This window comes from Bos taurus, chromosome 1 (genome assembly GCF_002263795.3).
Source record: "Bos taurus isolate L1 Dominette 01449 registration number 42190680 breed Hereford chromosome 1, ARS-UCD2.0, whole genome shotgun sequence".
NCBI classification, from domain to species: Eukaryota; Metazoa; Chordata; class Mammalia; order Artiodactyla; family Bovidae; genus Bos; species Bos taurus.
In genome coordinates, this window is record NC_037328.1 from 148,456,520 (window position 1) to 148,473,546 (window position 17,027).

The 17,027-nt window shown below is 47.8% G+C and overlaps 1 protein-coding gene across 4 annotated transcripts in view; it reads left to right on the top strand.

Moving 5' to 3' along the window:
* Positions 1-3,712: 3,712 nt before the first annotated feature.
* The window catches only part of DOP1B (DOP1 leucine zipper like protein B), a 130,862-nt gene continuing 117,547 nt past the window's right edge, over positions 3,713-17,027 (top strand). For 3 of the 4 annotated variants that reach the window (XR_804602.4, XM_005202123.5, XM_002685151.6), the window contains exons 1-2: positions 3,713-3,858; positions 10,156-10,320. Coding sequence is in view for 3 of the 4 variants with exons in the window: in XM_005202123.5 (XP_005202180.2) it covers positions 10,183-10,320 (138 nt within the window). In the remaining variant the exon portion in view is untranslated. Of the gene's footprint in view, positions 3,859-7,568; positions 9,866-10,155; positions 10,321-17,027 lie in introns of those variants that run through there. The other variant, XM_059889571.1, reaches the window with a different exon arrangement.

Consider the following 17,027-nt stretch of genomic DNA (forward strand, 5'->3'; position numbering starts at 1 on the left):
TACATTGTAAGTGGATTCTTTACTGCTGAGTCACCAGGGAAGCCCCCCCCTCCACAAATACAAAATAAAAAGCTTTTTTTCTTAAAAAAGGGGGGAAAAAAAGAAATGCATAGAATAGAAATAAAAGGCAGGAAAACAAAGTGGCATATTATATTTTTTATTTGTTTGGGCATGCTGCAGGATCTTAGTTCTCCAACTAGAGAGCGATCTGTTCCCCTGTGGCAAACTAACCACAGGACCACTAGGGAATTCCCTGAAGTGGCATATTTTAAATGAACTATCTCATACAATGTGTTTTTAGGCACCGAATGGAACCAGAGATCCCATCCACATCAGCTGCTCTGTGACACACTTTTCAGGTTGTCACACGTTTTCAGTTTTCTAGGTTGACACCTGTGTGGGGAACCCAAACACAGCATCACCTTTACCCTCACCTACTGAACTGCAACAGGATTGTGACAGCTCAAGAGCCCAAACAGTGATGCAGCGGAGATGAAACAGGTGGTAATGATGATCCCGACAAAGGTTTATTTGTTCCTGCAAGTCAACACAACGTGGGCACAGCATCAACTACAGAACTATGCAAGGCTCCTACCCAGGTGGGTGGAGAAGAGACTGGCTTAGGGAGTCACCAGTATCTGCCCCTGGAGACTCAGAATGTGTCTCCCTGGCCGATCTCCCTAATAGGGGGGACCAGCCTGAGCCTGGGGTCAGGCAGATCCCCTGGAGAAGGGAATGGCTACCCACTCCAGTATTCTTACCGGGAGAATCCCATGGATAGAGGAGCCTGGCAGGCTACAGTCCACAGGGTCGAAAAGAGTCAGATACGACTGAGCGACTAACACTAAACACTAAGCCTGAGCCAGAAAATGTCATTTCCTCTGATTTATAGAGCCTTCTTTATTGTCAAAAGGCTTACAGTTCTGATTTAAATTAAATCTGAAGTGCCCTAATTAAAGTATTATTATGCAAGGCACCTAGGCTATTTACATATCTTAAACAGATGAACTCAACAGGGCATCTGGTCCCATCACTTCATGAGAAATAGATGGGGAAACAGAGTCAGACTTTATTTTTTAGGGCTCCAAAATCACTGCAGATGGTGACTGCAGCCGTGAAATTAAAAGACGCTTACTCCTTGGAAGAAAGTTATGACCAACCTAGATAGCATATTGAAAAGCAGAGACATTACTTTGCCAACAAAGGTCCATCTAGTCAAGGCTATGGTTTTTGTAGTAGTCATGTATGGATGTGAGAGTTGAACTGTGAAGAAAGCTGAGCGCTGAAGAATTCATGCTTTTGAACTGCGGTGTTGGAGAAGACTCTTGAGAGTCTCTTGGACTGCAAGGAGATCCAACCAGTCCATTCTGAAGGAGATCAGCCCTGGGATTTCTTTGGAAGGAATGATGCTAAAGCTGAAACTCCAGGACTTTGGCCACCTCATGCAAAGAGTTGACTCATTGGAAAAGACTCTGATGCTGGGAGGGATTGGGGGCAGGAGGAGAAGGGGAGGACAGAGGATGAGATGGCTGGATGGCATCACTGACTCAATGGACATGAGTCTGAGTGAACTCCGGGAGTTGGTGATGGACAGGAAGGCCTGGCGTGCTGCGATTCATGCTTCGATTCCGAAAAGAATCAGACACGACTGAGAGACTGAACTGAACTGAACTGAAACAGATGAACATAGCTCAGTAGTAGATCAAGGGTGACAAGACAACCGGAACCAGGTAAACAGACCCTTAAAAGAAGAAAGGTTCAAATCTTAATGCTGTACATTTACCATCCAACCTGATTATGAATGGAGTTCTTCCTTTAAGGGTTTATACTATCCTGACGTGTTAAAGTTCATTTAAATTAAGTTCCCACACCCCTGGCATTCTTCAGCGCTAGGTGACTGAACTACAAGACACACGTATTATTTTATATAAATGCATTAAGACAAAATTGTACAAGGTGGTCTTGGCACTGACAGACTGATTATTCTTAACAGTGGATACAAGCAATTCTTCTATCTCTGTTGCTATTGTTTAGTCGCCAAGTTGCATCCAATTCTTTTGCAAGCCCATGGACTAGGGTCAGCCAGGCTCCTTCTGTCCATGAGATTTCCCAAGCAAGAATACTGGAGTGGGTTGCCATTTCTTTCTCCAGGAGATCTTCCCAGGGATTGAACCCATGTCACCTGCACTGCAGGCGGATTCTTTACCACTGAGCCACTGGGGAAGCCACCTTATCTCTGTTAGTTCAACGTAATGTGAAAAGTGGTAGGATTTGAGGAGCCTAAAAAAAAAAAAAAGGAAAAAAGAAAAGAAACTCATATGTTTGTCAACTTTGTTTCTGTAAAAATGGAGTTTATCACATCTTCATTAGGAAATCAATTTTCATTCATTCTTTGTCTTGCCAAATGCTCAATCCTTTAGTTTTCTTCTATTTTCACTTGAAGACCACTTCTAGAACTGACTATTAGAGGGCTTACATCTGGGACACTTGGTATGGATGGAATGGAGATGGGAGATCAGAACCATAAGCCTGGCTGGGCCAGAGGTCCAGCATCTCAAACTATTAAAATATTATTGGTATTTTGGGTGAGGAGATAGAGCCCCTGGGAATGTGATACAAATTCTATACCCTTTCTCCAGAAACACAGATAAACACAACATGTTCTACCCAATTGCAGCGTGTTCATAGACTCCCCACTCCCATCCCCTCAGACTCTTTCACGGATGGCCTAGTATTTATGAGCCCCAGATTAGATGTGATTCTGCAAAAACCACAACCTCAATCAACAGGTGCCACTGCTCTGGTTGGCTGGGAGCCCCAAGCTGGTGTCATCAGGTGCTCAGGTGAACTCTGCCTGAGCCCGGTTATCAGGTGCCTCTTGCCCTGAGGCTGTCAGGCCAGGCCGGGTAGGTCTGGACTGTGTGGGTCCCGAAGGCACCTGAAAGCGGTTAGGGGTTCATCTGAAAATATTAATGCCCTTTAGGCTTGATGTGAGGTCTCCTTCCTGAGCCAGAGCTACGTAAATAAGCTAATTGTAGGAATTATCTCCCTCACCTCCTCTGATGCCAAGGATAGGAAAAGTGAAGCCTGTGGGGCTGGGGTGGGGCACCTTAGCCAGGGTCCCCCAAACCTCCTGTGGCCCGAGCATGTATGGAAGGATTTGCTCCGCTTCCTCCCCGAGGCTCTGGGGTGTGGTCCCGATGGCCAGGTGCCACGGACCCCCACCGGTCTCGGGTGCAACGGTTTCTCCTTGCCTGTCACTCCAAACCCCACCTGGCCCCGGCTGATTCCCTGACCCTGGGGAACACCGGGTGGAAGCGCTGCGCTTGCCAGGCCCGGGTTCAGGCCCCGCCCCCGCGCGCAGAGGACCCGCCTCCCTGAGCCCGCCCCACCCACCGGGACCGCCTTCTGCCCCCGCCCCCGAGTCCAGGGACCGCCCTGAAGCCCCGCCCCTAGCGTCGAGGACACGCCTTCGGCCCTGCCCTCACGAGCCGAGGGCTCTTTCCTTGGCCCCGCCCACACTCCTCGAGGGCCCCACCTCCCGACGCTGGCCCCGTCCCGTCCTCAGAGGATCTCCGCCCGTAGCCCCACCCCTACCCGTTTGAGGACCCGCCCCCATAGACCACGCCCTCACAAACCACGCCCCGGGGAGGACCCGCCCTTGGCCACGCCCTCCCCAGGCGCCGCCGAAGACCCGCCTCCCGGCCAGCCCCAGTCTCTCGGAGCCGCTGCCGCTGGGGTTCGGGCGCGGCGTTTCCCCCGCGGTCCCGGCCGACCCGCTCGACCCGTGGCGTCCAGGCCGGTTCCTCCGCGCCTCTCTCGTGGGCGCGCCCGCCGCGGAAGAAGCCGACGCCGCCGGTAAGTGGAGCCCGCGCGCTCGTCTGCCAGATGGAAGCCAAGGGAGCCGGGCGGCGTCTCCTCCCGCGGGCCCGCGAGCGGCGGGGGCGTCCTCGCCCGGTGCCCAGGAGTTTGGGCGGTGCCTCGGGGGCGCGCCTGGGCTGCATGCAGGTGGCTCGGCGGAGCGCGCACTGCAGCAGCGCGGGGGCGGCCCTAACGAGCCCCCGCCAGTGGGCGTGGGGGCGCCGGCCCGGGACCCTCCGACCCTACCCCCAGGGGCCGCCAACCCCCACCCCCGGGTCCCCCCGGCTCCCGGCGGCGAAGGCAGGCAGGTCCGGCCCGCGCGCGCGGCCTTCTAGTCCGGCAGGTGGAGGTCAGGTGGGTCACGGCCCGCCAGCCGGCGGCGGATGCTGGAGCCGCGCGCGGCTTTGTTTTGGTTCCCAGTTCTACTCGGGAAGCTGGTCTAGGAATTGAAATCTTTTGTGAGATGAAGGTTTTCCCCGTGGAGGAAAGACCACCCCCCGCCACCACCCCAAGCCTTCCAGACTGCCCTCTGGAGAAGGGAATCTGAGCCGCAGTGCGCGCTCGGCCCGCCTGCGTCGTCTTGCAGTCTCGCCGCCGGCTGCTGACGCCCTAAATGGTCCATAAAGCATCTCTGTGCCCTGCTTATGGAGGCTGTTACCCTCAGGTGTTTCCCCTGATCTGGGACAGCTGCCCTACCCTCGGGAGAACCCTGGTAGGATTTTTTTTGGTAAGAAAGTAAAGGCGCCTTTTCCCCGCCAAAGCTGGCGCCCATTGTACGCCTCACGTTTTTCCACTACAATCTAATTACCACTCTGAAAGACCCCATTCAAAATCATGTGTGGCCTAGAGTCGATTAAACGGCTTGCAGATGAGTGTTTTTTCTGTGCTGTGGCAGAGGATCATTATTTATCGATAAGTGGGTCTCTCTCATGAGAGATGTGACTTTTTGACATTTTTTTCACTTTTATGTTTTCATCTCAGAAACAGGTCTTTCATGTCAACATTTCTAAAACTAACTTCTTTTGGATCTAGGTGTTTGATTTTTCACTTCAGCTTGCTTGTCTAAGAAATTAAGCGTGGTTAAGGTGAGAGATTCCCAGCTGAGAGTTTTCCATTTTTTTCCGGCGGATTCATCTGGCCCCATGTGCTTGTTTATAGGACTGCTCCTTTGAGTGTAATTGTTACTAGGCTGTCATACTCAGTCAGTATACTGAGTTATTGAGTCTCTCACAGAAAAGGTATCCGGAGGAGATTGCAAAATCATTGTCAGGGGAGCTCTATAAAGGTTGTACTCTTGAGTTTTACCTGTGGCGTAATATGGTTGAGGCTCTGTGGCATGTGGCTGGCCTGAACTGGAATCCTGATTCTGCCAGTTGTTTGCCCCAGTGGGACCCTGGCACCTTTTTTGGAAGGCCTCAATCCCGGCATCCTTATCTGGAAGTTGATGATACCCATCTACTAGGACTCTTGTGTGTAGCATGAGAGAAATACATGCAGAAATGATGGGTTTACCAAGCCCACCTAGGAGTCTCACTTACAAGCATAGCAGCAGGTGCCCCATATTTTGAAATAAAAGAGCTTGCTTGACTGTTTCCAAACTTCTCACCTGTGCTGTTAGTGACATCAAGGAGGCTTTCTTCTTACAACCAACCATAACATTGAACTGTTCCAGTTACCCGCTTTTACTGGGCTCACACCTTGCTTCCCATGAGCGGTGGTGCCTCTTGGCTGTCCCATCTCCTAAACACACATGCTGTCACTGACAAGGCTCTCTTCCTTCTAGCAAGCGCCCACACCTGTGGACTTTGAGGACTTCTCTGCTGTTCGTTGGGCTCCCTCTGCCCTCCTTGCCAGCATCACTCTGATACCTCAGCCAACCCTCCATCACTCTGTGTGCACATTAATTTTTTAAAATGTATCCTTTAGTTTTTATTGTATTTTCAGTTTTTTGGCAGTACCTTGAGGCATGTGGGCTCTTTGTTCCCCATCTAGGGATGGAACCCATGCCGCCTGCATTGGCATCAAGGAGTCTTAATTACTGGACTGCCAGGGAAGTTCCATGCCACGTTAAATTGAAATTACATGTTTAGGCATTTCCTCTTTTATTAGGCTCTGAACTGTAAGAGTCGAACCCTGCCTTGTTCTTGTTTCTTTCCCCAGTGCTTTGACACCTAATAGAGTGAACAGACTGCATGGAGTATTACAGTGGTTCAGAATATGGGATATCAGACTTATAAATCTCCTGGAATTAAAAACACGTAGACCATTGTGATGTACTAAATTCTTATGTCTTTACTCAGCAAAACAAACTACATCTCTCATTACCATCCTTATTCTTTTCAAAAACTATGAAATATTATTTCAGAAAAAAAGACAGGCTTTTCCAGGAATGAGCCGACAGTCCTATCGCGTACCTATGCGTAGTGCAGTGTGTTTTTGCAGGGAGGTCCAGCATGTGCAAAAGCCCCGTGAAAGGATGAATTAGGACAAGCAGAGTGCTGCAAGGAGACAGGCAGGTAGAGCCTTGCAGGTCCAGGAGTGGGCTGGGCATGAAGGGAGTGAGGGCTTACTATATATAGACTCAATGAAGTGAAATCGCTCGACTATTTGCAACCCCATGAACTGTAACCTACCAGGCTCCTCCGTCCATGGGATTTTCTAGGCAAGAGTACTGGAGTGGGTTGCCATTTCCTTCTCCAGAGGATCTTCCTGACCCAGGGATCAAACCCGTGTCTCCCGCATTGCAGGCAGCTGCTTTACCCTCTGAGCCACCAGAGAAGCCCAATGGGAAGAGTTTAAACATGGTGGGGAAGTGTTTTATGTTTTAAGAGGACTTGGAGCGCTGTGTGAAAGTACGCACAGGAGCAGAGAGACAAGAGTCTGAAGGAGAAGCCTTAGGCTTCTGCAAGCTTGCAGGAGAAAGATGACTCACTCAGTGGAGAATCCACGGGTGTGTTGGAAGATGAGCTAACAGGACTTGGGCTCAGTGTGGCTGATAAAGAGAAGGAAGAGTTCAGGACGACGTCAGAGGTCTCATAGGTGGAGGGGCCGCTTTCTGAGGAAAGGAAGACTGGAGAGGGAACATGCTGTGCAGGTAGAATCCAGAGTGGAGGTTTGTTTTTTTTTTTTTTTCAGTTATTTGTTTTTTAAGTTTAAGTTTATTTAAGTTTAATTGGAGGATAATTGCTTTTTACAATGTTGTGTTGGTTTCTGCCGTGCAACGATTGAGTCAGTCGAAAGTGTACATATACCCCTCTAAGAGTGGAGGGCTTTTTTTTTTTAAGTTTATTTTTAATTGGAGGATAATTGCTTTGCAGTGTTGTGTTGGTTTCTGCCGTGCCCAATGATTGAGTCAGTCGAAAGTGTACACATATCCCCTCCAAGAATGGAGGGTTTTTTTGCACAAGCAACTTAAATGCCCACTGACCGATGAATGGATAAGGAAGATAAGGTGTATATACACAGTAGAATACTGCTCAGCCATAAAAAACAAATGGAATAATACCATTTGCAGCAACATGGATGCAACTGGAGATTATCATACTAAGTGAAGTAAGTTAGAAAGACAGGGAAGGACAAATATTGTATGATATCACTTCTGTATGCAATCTAAAATGTGACACGAATGAACTTATCTATAAAACGGAAACAGACAGAGAACAGATTTGTGGTTGCCGAGGGAGAGGGGAGGAGGGGGAGGCATGGATTGGGAGTTTGGGGTTAGCAGATGCAAACTATTGTATATAGAATGGATAAACACCAAGGTCCTACTGTATAGCATGGGGAGCTATAGTCAATATTCTATAGTAAACCTACTGGAAAAGAAAAAAGGAGTGGAGGGTTTTTTAAAAACAGTGTTGTTGAGTTATAATTTACAGACCATAAAATTCTTTCATTTCAGTATATCATTCAATGATTTTTAGTAAACTTATGGAGTTATGCAGCCATGGCCATAATCCAGTTTTTAGCACATTTCCATTACCCATCCGTGCCCCACTCCCACCCCACCCCCAATAAAAAAGATCCCTTGTGCTCATTTGCAGTTACTCCCTGTTCCTACTCCCCACCCTAAGCAACCACTCATGCATCCACTTGCCATCTCTACAGACTGGCCTCTTCTGGGCATTTCATATAAATGGAGTCATGCGATACATGGCCTTTTATGACCGGCTTCTTCCACTAAGCTTGTATCTTCCAGGTGCATCCACATGTTCAGCGCTTTGTTCTTTCTCATCACCGAGGAGCATGCCATCACATGGCTAGACTTCATGTTGTTGATGGACACTAGAGAGTCTAGTTTCGGACGCGCTGTTTCAGACGTGTAGAGAAGTCAAGGAAGCATTGGCATGAATTTGGGTCTTCGAGGGGGAGGTTTGGAGGGCTATAAACCTGTGAGTCATGAACATGAAGCTGGTATTAATTACTTAAAGGAATAGATCATTGAGGGGAGAGAGAGATGGTGGGAGGGACCCAAGCATGTTGCCCGGGAATGCCAGCATCTGGCAGGCGTGTAGATGAGGGTGGGTCTGCAGAGAGGTGGGTGGGAGCCAGCACAGGGCGGATGGCCCAGAGGAGTGTGTGCTGATGGGAGGCTGTCTGCAGGAGGAGGAAGTGGCCTGCCACAGAGGAGTGTGTGCTGATGGGAGGCTGTCTGCAGGAGGAGGAAGTGGCCTGCCACACCGTCCTCCTGTGAGCGGAATGAGGAAGCAGAGTCCACTCGCGTTGATGATTTGAAAGTCAGTTGTGTTGGCCTTATCACAGGGGGCCCGGAGCAATCAGAAAGCGAAGAGGATAAGACCTGGAGGGTCTTAAAACTTCCCCATAGCTATGAAACGAAACATTGAGTCTTAAAGATCACGTTGTCCCTGCAGCTCAGTTTCTTCTGTGAAGTAGTATTTGCCTTTGTATCTGATTGATGACATGAAGTTTGGTTAGCACACTGACGCTGCCTCGGGGGAATTTACTCACGTCACCATTACTCCATGCTTCTCTCTCCTTCCAGAGCGTGAGCTAGTGAGATACCACGTAGGCTCATAAGTCAGGATCATGTTTAGCTGTGAGTAACAGAACACTTGATTTAACAGCTTAAACTCAACTCTTAACATGCAGAAAGCAGTAAGTCCGGGGCAGAGTGTCCAAGGTTGGTGTGGCGCCTTCCTTCCACTTAATGCATGGGAGTCATGCCCTAAAGATGGCTCTTTCCCCTGGGTTGCAAGGTGAGGCTTCAGCTCCAACATCAAACCTTTGTTTTGAGGCATAAAATAGGGGAAAGGTGGAAGGCAAAAGGCCAGAGGAGTCCACTCTACCACCGCTGCCTCAGGCTTTGCAGTAGCTGCAGTCCTCATGTATAATGAATGCATCTAGCCACAGGGGAGAAAAAAAAAGAATATACAAGGGCCAAAAGAAAATGGCAAGCACCTGGGCCCTGGTGTAACACACCTCCATCCAGACTCCTCGCCTGGAGACATAGCGCTATGGGGGCAGCACCCTGTCGGGGGCCAGGCAGGTAACCACTACTTAGAAAATAAACAGTCAAGGCTTCCCAGGTGGCGCAGTGGTAAAGAATGCACCTGCGATGCGGGAGATGTGGGTTTGATCCCTGGGTTGGGGAAGATCCCCTGCACCAAGACCCTGCTCCAGTATTCTTGCCTGGAAAATCCCACAGACAAGGGAGCCTGGTGGGCTACAGTCCATGGGGAGTCAGACAATGACTGAGCACACCACACGCAAATGAACGGTCATGTGGTGGATTTCTGACACCACTGCTGTCAGACATGTCACGCTTAGATCCTTGGGCTTTTTAACTTTTTTCCCCCCACCTGATTTTCTTGTAGAATACTTACAGTCCTGTCTTGGAGTCTATCTGTAAAGGATTGGGTGCTAAACCAACTGTTCAGTTAGGACACAGATCTGCTTTTCCTTAGGGCTAGTAGATGCCCCATGCTGGCAGGAACCACGTGCATTCAGAATTCGCAGTTGGCAACAACACGCAGTTAGCTACTTGGTGAGTTTCGCTCCTAGAGTTCACTTTGTCCATTAAGTGGAACCCTAGCGTGTTCCTTCTTTCAGCTTCATCCATTTGTCTCCCTCAGAGTCCAGGAGACGCCAGAACCATTTATCTTTTATGTCCCCTAGTGCCTGGCTCAGCAGCCTTGCTAAATATTTGAGTTGGATCACCCAGCCCATCTGGGTATAAGAGTGTTTGCGGCCACGTGGCCTCCAGGGCAGTGGGCTGGGGACACTTTACATCCTTGAAGAGCTGCCGCATCTGTTTGTCCTCTGATTCCCTCTTAGATACCTTTTCTGCTGCGAGAATGAAAGATGGATCCAGAGGAGCAAGAGCTGTTGAATGATTACAGATACAGAAATTACTCTTCCGTGATCGAAAAGGCATTAAGAAATTTCGAGTCCTCGAGTGAATGGGCGGATCTCATATCTTCCTTGGGCAAGCTCAACAAGGTATGTGGGGCTGGGAGTGTTTGCCCTGTGGGGGCAGGGGGCGGGCACACAGCTGTCCTTTTATTGTTTCAAGGACTTGTCTTTTTAATATTACACTGCATGCAGATTACAGCCATCAGATAAGAAGAACCGCCACTAATTTGTCACCCGAGTTACACCTGCTATTAACCTGTCAGCATATGAACCTCCTCTTCCAGCCCTTTCTTTCTGAGCACACAGTATAGTGTGGATAGAGTCCATAGAACAGCTGAACTCTTTTTTTTCTCAACAATATTTAGTTCTAAACAAGATAAATTTATAAATGATCCATTTATTCAAAGATGAATTGTCCTTCCTGTACTGCTCAGAATTTTTATGGCTTTTTTTTTTTTTTCCCTTCTCTAATCTTTTCCACCATTTTACTGCTAACTGGTAACTCCTAGAAGAATAAAGGATGAAGCAGTTATGGAAATCTGCCCAGAAATTGTGTGTGTGTGTTTGGACAAGGGAAAGTGGGTTGGGTCTAAGGAGACCAAAACCGATCACTTGTGGGCTTGAGCTCGTGTGCCATGGATGGGGACCTTTGTTTATTTCCTTCCTGCCCAGAAGGAGGGTGATTACTGTGACCTTTAGGAAGACGATAACCTGGGCTCAGAGAGGCTGTGCCCGGTTCTATTGCCGGTTACCTGGGCTCCTGGGTGTGACACCTGACTTTGGAGCCCAAGTGACGTATGGGTGCTGGGAGGTAGCTAACCGAGTCTGGGGGGGTCCCCACTCTCCAGGTCACACACACCGGGGGGCTCAAACAAACCTCACTAGAGAGAATTTGTCCATTTACTGCTTCAAGGAGCCAGGGGGAGAGAGAAGGTGGGCAGCCTGACCACAGGGGCGGCACCTGAGCAGCTGTCCAGCACCAACCGCCCGAAAGCAGCTATCAGCACCCACAGATGGCAGAGAGGAGATGGGCGGTTATTGCAGATAGTGCCCAGGAAGCTGCGTGGTCTCTGCAAAGTGTATTTACAACATGTGAACCCCGTGGCTGGTGCTGGCTGGGAGGAAAGTGGAAGTGTAAGTCACTCAGTTGTGTCTGACTTTTTGTGACCCCATGAAATGTGGTCCACCAGGCTCCTCTGTCCATGGAATTCCCCTTGAATACTGGAGTGGTTGCCAACCCCTTCTTTAGGGAATCGTTCCAACACAGAGATTGAACCCTCATCTTCTGTATCGCAGGCAGATTTATTGTCTGAACCCCAGGGTTGGGATGGAGACGTATAATAAAACAGCAAATAAGAGCTTGAGAATGCTTTGGTGGCAGAGCTCTGACTTAGGACTTTTCTGGCTGAAGGTAATATTCACTGTGTTGCACAGAGGTAAGCTGCTTTTTTAGGGGAAAGCGAGATGCCCTGGAGTGGGACTTGGACACATTCCAGTTCTTCTACGTATTTTACTATTTTAGTACTTGACTCTCCTGGAATCTAATAATACCATACTTGGGGAGAGGGGGATGTGCTTACTGCTTTTCTGTTGAGTTAAAATTCATGCAACATAAAATTTACTTTTTTTTTTTTTACCATTTTTTAATTTTTGTTGTTTGTGCTGGGTGTTTGTTGCTAGGTGGGCTTTTCTCTAGTCACGGCGAGCAGGGGATACTCTGTAGTTGCACAGGCCCTCATGGTGATGGCTTCTCTTGTTGCAGAACACGGGGTCTAGGACCCAGGGGTTTCAGTAGTAGTGGCTCCTGGGCTCTAGAGCGCAGCCTCAGGAGTTGCGGCGCACAGGCCTAAGTTGCTCTGTGGCGTGTGGGATCTTCCCAGACCAGGGATCGAACCTGTATCTCCTGCCTTGGCAGTGGACTCTTTCCCACTGAGCCACCAAGCCCCAATCAACCATCTTAAAATACATGGCTTTTAGTGCATTCATGATGTATGACCGTCACCAGTGTCTACTTCCCAGACATTTTCACCACCCCAAGGGAAACCCTCCCCATTTCTGTCTTTACCCAGGCCCTGGTAGTCACTAATCTACTTTCTGTATCTGTGGATATTTCATATAAAAGGGATCATACGATAATGTGGCACTTTTGTGTCTGGCTTCTTTCACTTAGTGTGTTTCCAAGGTCCATCCACGTTGTAGCCTGTATCAGTACTTCATTGATTTATGGCTGAATAATGTTCCGGGGTATGAACAGACCACATTTTGTTTAGCCATTCTTCGGTTGACTCTTCGGAGTAGTCCCGTGTGAATATTTGTGTACAAGTTTTTGTTTGAACACCTGTCTTTGTTTCTTTCAGGAGTATACCTAGGAGTGGGATTAGTCACGTGGTTACTCTATATTGAAGTTATTGAGGAACCATCAAGATGTTTTCCGCAGTAGCTACCCCATTTCACATGCCCACCAGCTACGTATTAGGGCTCCAATTTCTTCTCGTTCTCAGTTTTCAGGGTGGTTTTCTTTTTTGACAATAGCCATTCTAGTGGGTGTGAAGCGGTATATCTTACATACCTTAGGGTTTTGATTTGCATTCCCCTAATGACTAAAATTTTGAGCATCTTGTCACTTGCTTGTTGGCCATTTGTATATCTTTCTTGGAGAAATTTCTATTCAAGTATTTTGTTTATTTTTTTAACTATGCTACGTGTCTTTTTGTTGTGATTTGTAACAGTGTCTTTTATATCCTGGATTCTGGTCCTTTACAGGATTTATGATTTGCAGATTGTTTTTTTCCCCATTCTTTAGGCTGTCGTTTCGGTTTTTGATAGTGTCTTTTGATGCACACCATTTTAAACTTTTTGGTGAAGTCTCATTTGTTTTTTCTTTTGTTGATTATGCTCTTGGTGCATATCTGAGAAACCATTGCCAATTCCACGATGAAGAAGATTTACCCCTGTGTTTTCTTCTTCTAAGAGTTTTTAGTTTTTGTTTTTGCAATTAGATCTTTGATTCATTTTGAGTTAATTTGTGTTTTTTGTTGTTGTTGTTTTTCATAGATGAATATTGAGTTTGTAGTAAGAATAAAATTACCTCATAGCACATATGCAATTCAGACATTAAAAATTAAGCAATCTATGGTTGGGAAATGCAAACAATATGATAAACAAATACATGATATGAAATAAATACATGATAAACGCAATTAAAAAGTATATGATAAAAACATTGACCATATTATGGTATATAACCAGAGACATTAAATGTTTCAGATGGAAGGAGTATAGGTTTGGGCATGTGCAAGCATTCTAACGTTCTGGAAATATTTTTTTTCTTTAAATCTAATTTTTTATTTTATATCAGAGTACAGTCGATTTACAATATTCGTTTCAGGTGTACAGCAAAGGGTGTCCATTGTGCATGTATGTGTCCCATTCTTTTTCAGGTTCTTTCCCCATGTAGGTTGTTACAGATTACTGAGGAGAGTTTCCTGTGCCATATAGTAGGTCCTTGTCCATCATCTGTTTAGTAGCTATATAGTAGCATGTATCTGTTAATCCCCAAATCCTAATTTCTTTCCCTGATTATCTAACCCTAATTTATCTTTCCCCCTACCTTTGCCCTTTAGTAACCATATCTTTGTTTGTGAAATCTGGGAATCTGCTTCTGTTTTGTAAATGAGTTAATTTGTATCATTTTTTAGATTCCACCTATAAGCGATTATGTGACACTTGTCTTTTATATACTTCAATTGTGTACGCTCCAGGTCCGTCCATGTTGCTGCAGACGGCATCAGCTCATTCTTTTTCACGGCTGAGTAACACTCCACGGTGTACTCATGCCACGTTATCTCCATCCGTTCATCTGTTGATGGACATTTAAGTTGCTTCCATGTCTTGGCTGTTGTAAATAGTGCTGCAGTGAACGTTGGGGTGCGTATTTCTTTTCAAATCATGTTTGTCTCTGGATATATGTCCAGGAATGCGATTGCTGGATCATATAGTAGTTTGTTTTTAGTTTTTTAGGGAACCTCTAAACTGTTCTCCATAGTGGCTGCACCAATTTACATTCCCACTAACAGTGTAGGAGGATTCCCTTTTCTCCACACCCTTTCCAGCATTTATTGTTTATACTCTTTGATGATAGACATGCTGATCAAGTTAATTTTTGTACATGGCTTAAGGAGGCTCCAACTTCATTCCTTCTCACATGGAAATCTAGTTGTTTTACATGTGGAAAACCATCTGTTGACGAGACTGTTCTTTTGAAGGGCCTTGGAATCCTTGTTGAAAATCAGTTATCTATAGAAAGATGTTTAATTCTTGACTTTCCTCTTTTTCCATTTATCCTTATGTCTATCTTTATGCCACTTTGTTTATTGTAGTTTTGTAGTAAGTTTTGAAATGGGGAAGTAAGAGTCCTTGAACTTGGTTGTTCTTTTTCAGAGTTGTTCTGCATTCCTTGACATTCTGTATGAATTTTAGGATCAGCATGTCAATTTCTGCAAAAAAGCCAAGTGGGATTTTGATAGGGATTACACGGACTCTGTAGATTGCTTTGGGAAGTATTGCCATGTGCACAATATTGTCTTCTAATCCATGAACACAGAGTATTTTTCCATTTATTTAGGAACATACACACACATATATATTTATTGACTTTTGGCTGTGCTGGGTCTTCCTTGCCGCACGGGCTTTTCTTTGGTTGCAGTGAACGGGAGCTCTTCTCTAGCTGCAGTGTGCAGGCTTCTTATAGTGGTGGCTTCTCTTGTTGCAGAGCACAGGCTCTAGGGCACGCAGGCGTCGGGAGTTGCAGTTCCTGGGCTCTAGCACACAGGCTCAGTAGTTGTGGTGCACGGGCTTAGTTGCTCCAAGACATGTGAGATCTTCCCAGAGCAGAGATCGATAAACCGATGTGTCCGGCATAAGCAGGCAGATTCTTTACCACTGGGCCACCAGGCAAGCTCAGAACATGTTTATTTTGAGGTAGGTAAAATTATGAACTTGAAAAATGCAGTTCTTGAGCAGTGAGTTATCCTATGAACCAGGCTTTGTTTCAATGTGCCAGAAGAGCTTTCAAAAATGTTGAATCATTGTAACCTGCCTTTTAAGTGCAGGATATTGAGTACAGTTGCGTCTTTCTTTAAGGAGCTTTGGAAGTGTTAGCCATTCCTTCTTTCAGTGGCTGTCTGAGTGCCTAGAATGTGCCAGCAGACGCCAGGGTGCGGCAGAGAGCCAAACTGACAAGACCCTGCCTTCATTCTGGTAGGGGTGGGGAAGCTGGATGGGGAATGAAAGATACACCTTGTTGGTGGGTGATGAGCGTGGTGGGAATGGTAAGGAAGGCAGTGCATGGTGAGCGTAGCTGAGATGGTGCCATTGGATCAAGTACAGAGGCTCTAGTGTGTCCAAGGCTGGGGAGGTTGTCACCGAGCAGGGATGGGGAGAGGATAGGAAAGGAGGCTGCAGAGGAGAGGGGTAGGGAGGGCATCTCATCTTACCAGTCCTTTGGAGCTGGCGTCTGAGGGTGGCCCCTGAGTTGGGGGCGGCTGCCCAGCAGCGGGCATGGCCTGTCTTCCTGTTTAGGTGCTGGAACCATCTCCAGCTGCTCTGCTGGTGGGGTCAGGCAGAAACAGGGAGACCAGTTATGAGGCCCATGGGGAAGGGCTTGGATTCTGAATATACTTTGGAGGTATGGCCAAGAGGCTTTGTCCTCAGAGCAAATGGGAAAGGCGAGGGAAAAAGAGGAGTCGAGTATGACTTGCAGGTTCTCCCGGGTTGGGGGCTCGAGGAGCTGAAAGGCTGTGATAGAGAGACTGGGGAGCAGCCGGCCCCTCGGGCCAGGTGGGGAGACCCCGGGTTCCCACTGGAAAGCGTGCATTTGAGCATCCATCAGATGTCCCTGTGTGACCTCTGTGGGCCGTGGCATGGATGTGAGTTTGAAAAGACAGCTTGTTGTTAAAAGTCTTCCCCCCAATTCCGTGTGACCCCACTCTCAGGTCCTCTTCACTCCTGCTTCCTGTTCTCTGTTGCCATGATGGGGTGATGAGGGTGAGCTGCCCGCTGCAGGAACTTGCTCAGTGTTGGGGAGATGAGGGTGACGCTGTCTGTCCCCCCTGCAGCCCTGCCGATGACAGTGGACATCTGGAGAGAGCCCACTGTGGGCCAGGGGCCTGGCGTGCAACCTCGTCCAGGCGCACAGCATGGCCTGAGGCCGGACCCAGACTAAACAGCCTGTGCCTGATCAGAGCCGGCAGATGGCAAAGGGGGGCCCAGCCCCTGAGCAGAGCCCTTGGCTCCTCTCACGTCTGAGTCTGTGACTCACAGAGAGGACAGAGATGCCCCTCTGCTTTCTTTGTTAGCCAGATAAGGGAGACCTGATGATCAGCCCCCTTTTGCTGGTGAAATTACCTAACTCATTCCATGTCTGGTGGCAGCGAAGTGGCTTTTACGGGTTGAATTGTGTCCTTGGAAATTGACATGTCCTCACCCCCAGTATCTCAGAGTGTGGCCTTATTTGGAGATCCAGTCTTTATAGAGACAGCCAGGTTAAAACGAAGTCCTTATCCAGCATGATAACTATATCCTTGTAAGAGGGGATAAGTTGGACACAGACACAGAGATGCCGACAGGGAAGGCGCCCTGCAAGGGTGAAGGCAGAGACCAGGCTGATGCGGATAGAAGCCAAGGAATGCCGAGATTGCCAGAAGCTGTGGCGCAGCCTGGAGCGGTTTCCCGCTCACAGCCTCGGAGGGAACCAGCCCTGCTGACACTTGCCGACGTCTTGATCTCAGCCCGGC